Source organism: Callithrix jacchus, chromosome 4 (genome assembly GCF_049354715.1).
Source record: "Callithrix jacchus isolate 240 chromosome 4, calJac240_pri, whole genome shotgun sequence".
Classification (NCBI taxonomy): domain Eukaryota; kingdom Metazoa; phylum Chordata; class Mammalia; order Primates; family Cebidae; genus Callithrix; species Callithrix jacchus.
In genome coordinates, this window is record NC_133505.1 from 59,924,381 (window position 1) to 59,937,245 (window position 12,865).

Below are 12,865 nucleotides of genomic sequence, written 5' to 3' on the forward strand. Positions count from 1 at the left end.
GAAGATCTTCATGACTCCATGAAACAATATTTTCAAATGGTTTAATCCTAATGCATGGGTACAAGCTCCATTCAAAGTACATAATGAGACTGATGGATTTTCACATAACAAAGTACACAAAGGATATTGAGATAGCCTTTTAAGTAACTACTTCTTGTCAAATCTAGGTGCAATAGGAAAGAAGATTGCCCACAATTATCTGTAAAGGCTATTAAAATACCCATCCCTTTTCTATAATGTATCTGAATGAGGCTGGGTTTTCTTCACATACTTGAGCAGAAACAATACATTGCAATAGGTTAAATGCAGAAGCTGCCAAGAGATACAGAACCTGTTCCACAGTGAGTATTTAGTAAACATGAATTTTTATTATTATTGCTATTATTACTTAAGATTAGGTAATCCTTGTCTCTAATGTAGTAATTGAACAATTTGGCTTTGTGCAATTTCATATTTTGGAGAAGCTTACAAAAATTTGTCTTTGGAGAAAGAAAATGAATCACTAGTATGTTATGCATAATGGCTTTTTTTCAGAAACTGTTATTCCAAAATACAAAAATCTACATACTTCTGCTTTTGCCTCTCTTAAGCCAACAGCACACCAGACAGCTCAGAGCCAGCCACGAGACCACAGAGGACAGGGAAGCAGCCAGGATGATGGTTGACTTCTCCTTTCTAGTCACAGGCAAGATAGCAAATGGCTTGGATCGAGCTGTAAAATTGACGCCTATGGGGGGGAAAAAAAGATGTTTCAATAATATTTTAATAAGATGCTAATATAATTAAAATATGGAATAAAACATTTATATTAGTATCTGGTACATAGTAGGTATTCAATATATATTCACTAAGTTTAATAAAAAAATAAATTATAAATCCAAGATTTCTATTTCTAGAGAATCACAAGATTCCAACAATAACATGTAATAGTTATTTCCAATTCTGTAAATTATTGATAGAGAATTCTTCCAATTCTCTCTTTTAATTTTCAAACCTATCTTCTATACCAATATAAAATTTCAGCTTCTTTCACTCATGTTTCACTAATTAGAACAAAAATATTCTCAGCTCCAAAATACGTGAAATTACTTGCTCCGATGCATGTATCTACTCAATACATGCCATATAACACATCAGTATAGGGGCATAGGGACTCCTAGTGCAGCACCATACGGTCTTAAATAATTATGTTATCTGGAAAAGGAGGACTAGAACAATGGCAGATAGAACCACCAGCTCTAAATGATGGCGCAGATGAACTCCTTTTTAGGGAGTTGAACTCTCTAAAAATCCATCTGAAACTCCTCCCATTTTTTGTAAACAGAAAAATTTCCCATCCCATTATTATATACGAAATGAGGCATAAAATAATCTAAAAAAGAAAGCTACCTGTCTGCATAAAAACCCATACACAAATGTTACTGCAGCTCTATACATAGCGAAACCCAGAAACAACCCAAATGTCCTTCAGCAGGGAAATGGATAAACAAACTATGGTTTTTCTAGACAATGAAAAAGTACTCAGCCAAAAAAGAAAGAAAAGAAAGAAAAAGGAAAAGAAGCAAACACACAATTGATAACCTGTAACAACTAGAATGAACACAAAGGCATTATGCTGAGTAAGAGAAGTCCATCTCTGACTGGCTCATACTTGTAGGATTCCATTTATATAACACTCTAGAAAAGACAAAACTACAGAGATAAGAAACTGATCAGTGGTTGCCAAAGGTGAATGGTGGAGAAAGGCCACATGTATGTGAGGACAGATATTTGGGGTGATGAAATAGTCTTTATCTTGATTGTGGGAATGGTTATATGAATCTATACATGTATTTGAATTAATAAAATCACATACAAAAATGTTAATTTTATAGTACATTAATTTTAAAAATAAACTGTTTTAAAACGTGTCTTTAATTTTGAGGTTGATAAATATATTCATTATCCTAATCATGAGGAGGCTTTCATGGGAGTAGACATTCATCAAAGTATCCAATGGTATGCTTTAAATATGTTTATCATGTGGCAATCATATCTCAATACAAACAAGTTTATTTTTAAAAAACTTGCTTATGAAAAGTTACAGCAAGCATTTTTAAGCAGCTCATTCAAAACAAGCAAATTTTAAATTTCTGCTTTCATCCACATAACTCAGGCAAAAAGAGTTTTTATTTTATATACTCAAGAAACACCATGTTTTTCTTTGCTATGCTTCCACTGGGCTGAACCTAACAATTTTACTGGAAGTCACTGTCAGATCTTCAATCTCTGCTTCTGGCTGACTTGGTCCCAAAGCTGTATAACAAAATCTCTTCTGTATACATCTTGTATCTGAGCCATATTTGGCTTGTATGTTATTAATTAATTGCTTTTTATGGGCATCTGAATAAGCTCAATCAGGCCCAGAGACGGGGGGGAATAGATTTTACTTGGGATTCAAAGACGTAAAAACCAAATTCTTTACACTTTTATCCATTTTTCAGTGATTCCTCAGTAATTGTTTACTTGGTCAAGTTGATCCCATTCTTAAGATATTTACAAGCTAGTCAATGAAATAAGATACATAGAACAAACATTTGTTAAACAAATCAGAATGTGACATGCCAATTAAATCAATTGCTTTGAACGTTTATTTTCCATTGATATGATTAGGGAAAGCATCCTGGAGTAGGAAGTATCTGAGGGGCCTTTGGAGGCTGTGCAAGTACGTGAGCAATGACAGAGGAGAAAATAGCAATTGATACTTAGGAAACTTATGCAGAAAAATACTGTAACTTAATGCTAGAAGAATTTGAGACCAATTTTGATGGACATTAAATATCAGGCAAAGGGCCCTAGAGAATGTTCTGAAGGCATGAGGTATCACAGAAGAAAAGATTTTTTTTTTTTTAATAGAGACAGGGTCTGGCTCTATCACCCAAACTTCAGTGCAATGTGTGGCACAATTATAGCTCACTGTAGACCTGAACACCTGGGCTCATATGATCCTCCTGCTTCAGCCTGCCAGCTGGTTGAGACTACAGGCATGTGCCACCATGCCTGGCTAACTTTTTGTTAATTTATTGTAGAAGTTGGGTATTGGATGTTGCCCAAGCTAGCCTTAAACTCCTGATCTCAAGCTATCCTTCAGCCTCAGTCTCCCAAAGTATCAAAATTACAGGCATGAGCCACACTGCCCAGCCTAGAAAGAAGATTCTAAAAAGAGAAGTGATATGAGCCACATGAAATATAGTCAGTCCATTTCTGTGTAGAACACAAAAATGACAGAGAACCTAAGGTCAGGGAGACCAGGTGAAATTATCTAAATTCAAGGGTGGAAACCACTGGTTTTCAATTATTTTAGCAGCAGGACATTTTTAAAACTTCAATCATAAAAATAATCTCAATAAATTCACTTACTGATAAACAAATATTCGTAGCTATGATGCACCAGGCTTTTCTACACCATTGGGATATAATACCAAACTAAGCAGAATCCCTGTCCCTTTGGAACTTGTCTCAAGGAAGGACCCAGCACACAGACAATAGACAAACAAATAAATATGTAGATACTATAAAGCCAGGGAGTGATAGGTGCATAAAGAAAACCAAAGTGAGGTCATAAGACCGAATGGTTGGAAGTGGGGAAAGGATTGGGGATGATATAGACTAAGTGATCCAAAAGAGGCCTCTTTGAGGAGGAGATATTTGAGAAGAAATCCAAATGAGCTCAGTGAGTTATGTGAATGTCTAAAGGAAGAATATTCCAGCCAAGGAATTGGCAACCACAGGTAGAGTTTGTCTGGCTAAGTGTATGTGTGGTGGAGGTCGTGGGGGATTTTGGGAGTGATACCTGCTTACATTAATCTCTTCTCAGCCCAGCAGCCCCTGAGGGCCTGCTGAGAACCCCATGGCACCAAGAAGTATTCAGAATATCCACAGCCTACACCATGATAATGATAGCGAATGTGGAAAGGCTGGCCACAAAATCAGTACTACAAATTTACAGAAGCCCTTATCTCTTGATAGTGTCTCAGGAAGTTCAGAAGTGATAAATGAGCTGGATTTGATAATATATCAGACTTAAGAGGATTCCATAAATACTTGGTCGGATCTATTTTCTATATTTCTAAAATTGGAATAATAACTTGTTCTTCTCTCTAAGATATTGGAGAGATGAGGGAAAATAGTGAAAATGATGGCAAATTCTCTGTTTGATCTATGAATGAATGAAACAACAGACCAGGCACAGGGGCTCATGCCTATAATGCCAGTACTTCAGGAGGCCAAGAAGGGAGGACTGCTTGAGTCCAGGAGTTTAATATAAGCCTGGGAAGCATGGTAAGACCCTAAATCTACCAAAAAATTAAATTAAATAAATTAGCTGGGTGTGGTGGCACACATTTCTGTATTCCCAGCTATTTTGGAGGCTTGAGGTAGAAGGACTGCTTGAGCCTGGGAGGTTGAGACTAGAGTGAGCCACTGCACTCCAGTCTGGGTGCTGGGTGACAGAGTGAGACCCTCTCTAAAAATAACAACAAAACACACACACACACACACACACACACACACACAAAGAATCAACAATAACATAAATCAATGCTCATCAGATCTATTATTTTGAAGCCTATTTGAAATAAGAAATTTCATTGATTGGCCAAAATGTGTGGAAAAAATACTGCTTTCCCAAACATTCATGCACTTGAAATTGATATACTTGGAAACAAGGAGTTACTCTCTGGGCGTGTACCATTACTCAGCATGATGTCAATAAGGGGTCACAGAAATGCAGATCTTTAATATTTTTCCTTTCTTTTTATCCTCCATCTATTTTCTCCAAACTTAATCTCATTCTGAAAGAGTCTCACAGACTTGATCTTGAAAATTATGAATAATTTAGTAAAAAACACTAAGGGAAAACTTTCAAGATGATTCTTCAGTTAATGCTTTTTATAAGCTGTAAGTGGAAACTACAAGAAAGCAGTAGTCTACCAAGTGTGAACACCAAGACCAGCTCAGAATCACAGGAGTTACCAAGAAGTGTCTGTCTACAACACATTTCTCATTTGGTTTTACAACTTATTCCTTAAAATAAACTTGATAATGTATTTGGGTAGTCTTAATTAATTACTGAGGTAATTGAAAAACAAAGGTCTTTTAAATGTCAGACAAATCTAGAATACAATATGTAGTCCTGCCTGTCTTACACTTTAAAATATATCCATTCAAAACTCAAGCTTATGGCACAATCACTGGGAATTGGGAATCCCATGGTCCAGGACACTACACGTGTTTATTCATGAACCTGTACCTACATTAGGATACTTTGACACACAAGGTGTGTGTAAATTGCTTATGTGGCTCTATTCTTTTTCTATTTATTTTCTATTCTTCAGAGGCTGATTGCTTAAATGCTTGTTAAGCCATGCTTGTTAAGTATTTAAGCAATCAGCCTCTGAAGTCTAAATGGGACTCTCATGAAAATACATAAGCAGCTCTTGTCAACAGGTTATTTATCTCACTAATGAGGAAACCAGGAAGAACATGAAACTGGTTTAAATAGCATTTAAGAGATAATGATCATATAGCCAGGGAACAATAATATTATCTGACCTCAGAAGACAGTCTTTTTGTTAAAAAAAAAATTCAAATCTTGGAACTCAAGGAAAAATGATTATGATTACAGACCTTATAAGTGCCATACTGGAACATTTTCAAAAGGCCCATTGAAGGCTTAAGTTCCCCTGAACATACGTTTGTTTGGCTTACTATTTGTTATTTATTAGGGCCCAGACATGTTAATTTGTAGAAGATTGACACGCTGAAAACTATTTTTATACAGTTAAGGATGCAAATGATTTCTGTAGACAAGGTAATATCAAAGGTTACACTTTTATTGCACTGTATCCATTGTAAACTTATTTCAGCATTTCTACCCTGACTATATGATCACTATCTCCCAAATGCTCTTTAAATTAGTTTTCTTATTTCTTCTAATTTCCTTATTAGTGAGTTAAATAACGTGTCGACAAGTGATCATTATATATTTTCATGAGAGTCACATTTAATACGTCAGAGGGTGGTGTTTTACATACTTTGTCAAAAATAACTGGATCATATAAGCAATTTACACATCCCTTATACTAATAGTTCTAAAGTGCCAGGATGTTGATGGGTATTGTCCCCCATTGGCAAGGGGTTGATAAGGGAAGAACCCAAGGTTAAAGTTTCATAATGCTCAATATCCCATGACTCTCTTTCTTATATATTAACATTCTCCTATTAATACCCAACCAAATGTCATGTAAGTAAATTTAAAAAAAAAAAACAGGTAGAACATGAAAAGTCAACTTCAACATGGAGAAAAAAAAATGTACATTTGGTTTCTTGCTGACCAGGAGTCTCCTGAAGTTTCTATTTCCACATGTGCTCTTCTCAAGCTTAATGATACACATAAACCATGATGACTTCTTATTCATGATAGAAGTGATTCCCCTTAAAAGGGAGCAAGGATTATTTTCTCAAACAGAAAAAAATACAGAGAATAAAAACACATTGTGTAATATTACCTGGAGGAGAAGTGACAGTAAAAATAAAGTGCCAGTTGGACCCAGAGATCAAGACTGCCAAGTTGTAGAAGCTAACATAACCATCTTGAGTTTCTGCCTGGGTGCACCCTACAAAGAAACACAAAACGAAAATTAGCTGTTCATTATCCATTCAAGAACAATGTCTTTACGTCTTCTGTGATTGTAGGCAATTGGACAATGAAGGACAATTTTTCTGAACTTAAAGAGGTTATTCATTAGGTTCTCCTTAGTCAAGACTTAGAACCAAATGATCCAATAAAGAATAATGACAGTTAACATATATTGAAAGCTCACTATGCCAGACACTGTTCTTTATACATGTGATTGCCTACAAACTACACAACAATCCTATAAAATATGTTATTATCTATATTCTAGCGCTTAGGAAATAGGCTCATGAAGACTAAATTACGTGATTCTGGGGTTACAGCCCAAATCTGCCTGATGTCAAAGTTTGCATTTTTAACCACTACAATACATTGACTATATTATTATTAAGTGTATACTATATAAAGAAAGAATTTTTATTATCTTTCCAGGTGGTCAGTTTCTATGGTCTTTCTTCTGTTCGAGTTATCTATAGTTTATGTGGTAGCAGAGTTAGGTCAAGAGATCAGGACCACGGCAATCTATCAAATCATGACCGATAAAGCCACTCTGATTTAGCAACTTGAATTGCCTGGACCTTGGCTTCCCCCGCCCCCCCAAAAAAAGCCTGCATCTTCTAACAGTAGGTCATCCATTTATAAAGTAAAAAAGGCAGCTTAACTCAATATCACATTCATGATACCATTAATCATGTTTTGACTCCACAATCCCTAACTTATTTTCCTAATTAACAGCTCCTAGACTTTACTCTGGAAATGTCAGTATGATTGGCATGGTGGACAAAGGGTTATGAAAGTGGTCTGAAAGTTTATAAATTAGTTTGAGATCTCTAAGGCTGAAAGGTGTCATAAAGATAGAATATGCTTAGTGTTACATTTTTCAATTCAATTGCTTAATCCTTTTTGTGAAAACAGTCTTTCTTCATGAATTTTGCAGAGCTAACTAAAACTTCCTTTTTGAGAAACATCTTTTACTTCATCTCTTCTGAGTTCCAAAATAAATAAAATGCTCAGAAAAAATGAAAATAAATAAGCCAAGACTCAAATAAATGATAGGCGCCCAAGATAAATGCAGTTTATACTCTTTAAAACCTATATGCATCAAAATTATGGTCAATAAACTCTTGCAAACAATGAACTGCAGAGTACAGATGTTCAACATGAAATCATTTGCTGCAGTTTTTCCTTTGACAAACGTCCTTATTGTTCCCATCTTTGGAAGAATACAAAGCAGCATTTAATCGAAATGTGTCCGTAGAGCACAGTGAGTCGGCCTCGTACAACAGCCGCCAAATTGCCTAATGGAAAGTGCTTTACTTCTAAATGGGTTTGCTTTTGCGTTAAATACCAGCTTGCCTTAGAGATCTCTACAAAGATTCCCATATATATCTATGATATTCTCAGATTTGAAGCATATGTGCCCAAAAGCTGAGGCAGTTGCTGCCAAGTACAGTACATTACTCCAGGGTTCATCATATCTTCAGAATAGCTGTGATGACATAGACAAATGCAATTGACATCTCCCTGATCAAGCTGGTATAAACAATGTACTAGCTGGGAGACTTGGGATGGGGTGGGCTGCTGGGCTTGAGCAACTTTAGAATTGATTACACAACTACCAGGGAATGATACCTGAATGAGTTTCTGCAGGGTAGACAGTTTCTAAAATACCTTTGCAACCCAAATTATCCCACAACTATCCCACTCATTCCTACTGATGCATACTAGCAAAACTGTTATATCATTAAAAGTATTAAGTAGTTTTTGTATGACTATGATCCATAAATGTGAAAGGATATTGAATACTTATAAATAATTGTCATTGAGTATATAAATTCACTTTTTATGGTAATAGGTAGAAACTGCCTTTTCACTGAGGAAGGTCTAGTAAAGAAAAAAGAATATGAAGTTAAATTGCAGAACAAAGATTTAGGCTAGATATATAGATGTGGTTTTGTTGTTTTTATTTTGTTTTTCTCCAGGAAATACTCATAGTAAGTTAGTTAATCCACCCCCAATGCTTTTGGTGCATTCTTTCTGAAGTTAAAAAGTAGTATTTCATGATGGCTTCAAGAGAAACTTTCAAGTATATAAAAAATGGTATTTTGGTGACATGGGTATTCTAAAAACAGAAAACTACATATGATTTCTTCTCTACTTCATGAGTCTCTCTCTCTCTCTCTCTCTCTCTCTCTCTCTCTCTCTCTCTCACACACACACACACACACACACAAACACACACACACACACACACACACAAATATGTGCATATAAGACACCCTTAGCCTAGTCCTCACATGTTCTCATTGGATCTCTTTAAAAATGTAATAGTGACAATACTGATCCAAGTGGGCTAGTTGGCTTGACTGTGTCTTGGTGTCAGTAGAATAAAAGAGTAAATGGTATCTCACCTCAAGGCCAGTTAGAATGGCAATTATTAAAAAGTCAGGAAATGACAGATGCAGGAGAGGATGTGGAGAAATAGGAACACTTTTACACTGTCGGTGGGAGTGTAAATTAGTTCAACCATTGTGGAAGATAGTGTGGCGCTTCCTCAAGGAAGGACCTAGAACCAGAAATTCCATTTGATCCAACAACCCCATCACTGGGTATATACCCAAAGAATTACAAACCATTCTGCTATAAAGACACATGCACATGTATGTTTACTGCAACTCTATTCATAATAGCAAAGACTTGGAACCAACCCAAATGCCTATCAATGATAGACTGGACAAAGAAAATGTGGCACATATACATCATGGAATACTGTGCAGCCATAAAAAAAGAATAAGTTCCTGTCCTTTGCAGGAACATGGATGAAGCTGGAAACCATCATTCTCAGCAAACTAACACAGGAATAGAAATCCAAACACTACACGTTCTCACTCATGAGTGGGAGTTGAACAATGAGACCATATGGGCACAGGGAGGGGAACATCACACGCTGAGGCTTGTCCGGGGATGATGAGCAAGGGGAGGGATAACATTAGGAGAAATACCTAATGTAGATCATGTATTGATGGATGCAGCAAACCACCACAGCACATGTATACCTATGTAACAAACCTGCACATTTGCACATGTATCCCAGAACTTAAAGTAAAATAAACAAATAATAAAAAGAGTAAACAGTTTCATGCCTCATTCACTTTGCATGGCCACAACATGATTCTAAGCTGGTTGGGCATAACATCCTTGAGGTTACTGAAAGAAAATAATGAAAGATGAGGTGCAATAAGTGTCAGGAGTGGGACAAAGTAAAATACAAAGTCTCAGTATGGTATGATATGGGAGAAGGCATGGAGAATAGGTAAGGCAGGGAGCAAGAGTAAGGTACTGGGTATGAATAATGCACAAAGTGTGGCAAGTAAGGTATGAACTATGGGTTAGATATGAAGCATGGGTAAGAGTCTGGAGAACGTATAAACTATAGTACATGAGTAAGGTACAGACTATGGGTAAGGTATGGAGTGTGGATAAGGCATGGAGTATACGTAAGTTATGGAATAGGGTTAAGTGATGGAATATGAGTAAGGTGCTGGGCATGGGAATGTATGAAGTATGGCAAGATATGGGCCAGGCATGGTGACTCATGGCTATAATCCCAACACTTTGGGAGGCCAAGGCAGTAAGATCACCTGAGGTCAGGAGTTCAAGACCAGCCGGTCAACATGGTAAAACCCCATCTCTACTAAAAATAGAAAAATTAGTCAGTCATGGTGGTGGACAGCTGTAATCCCAGCTACTTGGAAAGCTAAGACAGGAGAATTGCTTGAACCTGGAGGCAGATGTTGCAGTGAGTCAATATTATGAAACTGCACTTCAGCCTGAGCAACAGAGCCACACTCCACCTCAAAACAAAGGAAGGTATGGATTATACATAGGGTATGGAGTATAAGTAGGGTCCTAGGTATGAATAGGGTATGAAGGAGCAATGTAAGGCATGAATGTGGGTAAGGTTTGGAGTATGAGTTAGGAATCGAATATGTGTAAAGTATGGGGTAGAAGATGGGGAGATGAGTTCCAGCAGTCATGTGAGAGTATCCGTTGTAGATATTACTAGAACATGAAAAAAGCTAAAAATTAATATTTTATGCTGCTGTATTATTTTAAGATCAGAATGTTACTGATTGTTACATATCCTAAGCACTTTCTATACCAAAATGACAACACTAACAAAATGGCACTAAAAAATGAACAGAATGACAGTATCAAAACAGGCAGTTCAAAATGAAGTTCTGAATGTTTCATTTTCAAGTGGACAACTTTGAATAAATTCACTCCATTTTCTTACTATTTTAATGACGTGTCTTGTGTCTGCAAATTTATAAAAGAACTATTCTGGGCTGTCCTCATTCCTTGGGATTTTAAACCCGAGAAGTTTCAAACTGAACTGACCACATTTAAAAAAAAAAATTGACCAAGTGCAAATATATGAGTTAGCAACACAGGTGTTACTTTCAATAAAGTGAACAAAAGACAGATTGAATAAGGGGAAGGAAAAGTCTGGAGGGTCTATGAGGAGATTCTGACAAAATATGCAACATTACCTAGGTCTTCAAATTCGGATTGTATAAAGAGGATGTGAAGAGGGTACTGAGGAGAGCAATATCTCAAAGTTTGGTAGAAAATTATTTTTGCGGACAGGGTGAAAGCATTTAGAGTCTTGCTTTATTTTGTTTTTTAATTTTTTTATTTTATTTTAAATTCTGGGATACATATACAGAACGTGCAGGTTTGTGACATAGGTAAACGTGTGCCATGGTGGTTTACCACACCTATCAACCCATCACCTGGGTATTAAGATCCACATACATTAGCTATTTATCTTGATGCTCTCCCTCCACCTATATCTCCCCCTATCCCTGACAGGCCCCAGTGTGTGTTGTTCCCTTCCCTGTGTTCATGTGTTCTCACTGGAAAACATTTGGCATCATAATAAGTAAGTAGATGGGGTAAAAAAACATTACACATCAAAATAGAAAAAAGGCAAATTGAAAAGAGAGTGGGAAAATTTATTGTTCTAAGAAGAAAACAAGATGAAGCAAGCTTTAGAAAGTAAGGGTTTTGAAGCTATAAAGTTTTTTTTTACTTTTTTATTGCATTTTGGGTTTTGGGGTACATATGAAGAACATGCAAGATCGTTGCATAGGTACACACATGGCAGTGTGATTTGCTGCCTTCCTCCCCATCACGTATATCTGGCATCTCCCCCCATGCTATCTCTCCCCAACTCCCCACCCCCCACTGTCCCTCCCCCATTTCCCCCTGGTAGACCCCAGTGTGTGATGCTCCCCTTTCTGTGTCCATCATTCTCAGCAAACTGACACAAGAACAGAAAACCAAACACCACATGTTCTCACTCATAGGCGAGTGTTGAACAATGAGCTATGAAGTTTTTAATCATGAGATGTCAATTGCCTCCTTAAGACATTTTTTAGAAGGGGATACTTTCATTTTCTGGAACCGATGAGGTTAGCTTTGACAGAAACAAAATATATAAGCTGAATTAAATGGTGACATTCCAAAAAAACTGAGAGCTGAGATAAATTTATTAAAAACAACATCAAATAATTATTCATTAACTTGGAGAGCTTATTGTGACAATTTTATATGTTTCGTAAGAGACAAATAACAAAAAATGAAGGAACAATGTCACCAGAAAAGGTAGGTGATTTGCACCATGTGATAGGAATGGTTTTAGGCCAATAGTAAATGCAATTAGAAGATGAGGCACATCTATGATTGATTTATGCCTATCCATTTTAGCATTTTGTAAATTGTATGGCAGCTATCTGAATGAGTTTAGAGTCATAGCAAGAGTAGAGCAAGAAATAACTATAAAGTCATAGCCTATTCTTGGAAGTCAGTGGTTTTTCGGGTAGGCTGACGTTTGAGCTGGCACATGAGTCATTTCCAAGTCTGAAAGAAACATTTTGGACTACACAAAACCAGCAGAAATGCCTTAGCTGATTCATGAGGTGCACAGGAAATTGGATAAGCTGACCGATTGATTGATTGATTGATTTAGAGATGGAGTCTGGCTCTGTTGCCAGGCTGGAGTGCAATGGCATGATCTCAACTCACTGAAACCTCCACTTCCCAGGTTCAAGCGATTATCCTGCCTCAGCCTCTGAGTAGCTGGGACTACAGGTGCATGCTACCATGCCCAGCTAATTTTTGTAT

At 36.7% G+C, this 12,865-nt stretch overlaps 1 protein-coding gene across 3 annotated transcripts in view; it reads right to left on the bottom strand.

The window, feature by feature from the left end:
- The window catches only part of PKHD1 (PKHD1 ciliary IPT domain containing fibrocystin/polyductin), a 515,189-nt gene that overhangs the window by 21,037 nt on the left and 481,287 nt on the right, over positions 1–12,865 (bottom strand). For all 3 annotated transcript variants that reach the window (XM_035295877.3, XM_035295878.3, XM_078370699.1), the window contains 2 exons: positions 6,549–6,656; positions 569–727 (listed from right to left, as the gene is read on the bottom strand). In XM_035295877.3, the coding sequence (XP_035151768.3) occupies positions 569–727; positions 6,549–6,656 (267 nt within the window). The remainder of the gene's footprint in view (positions 1–568; positions 728–6,548; positions 6,657–12,865) is intronic.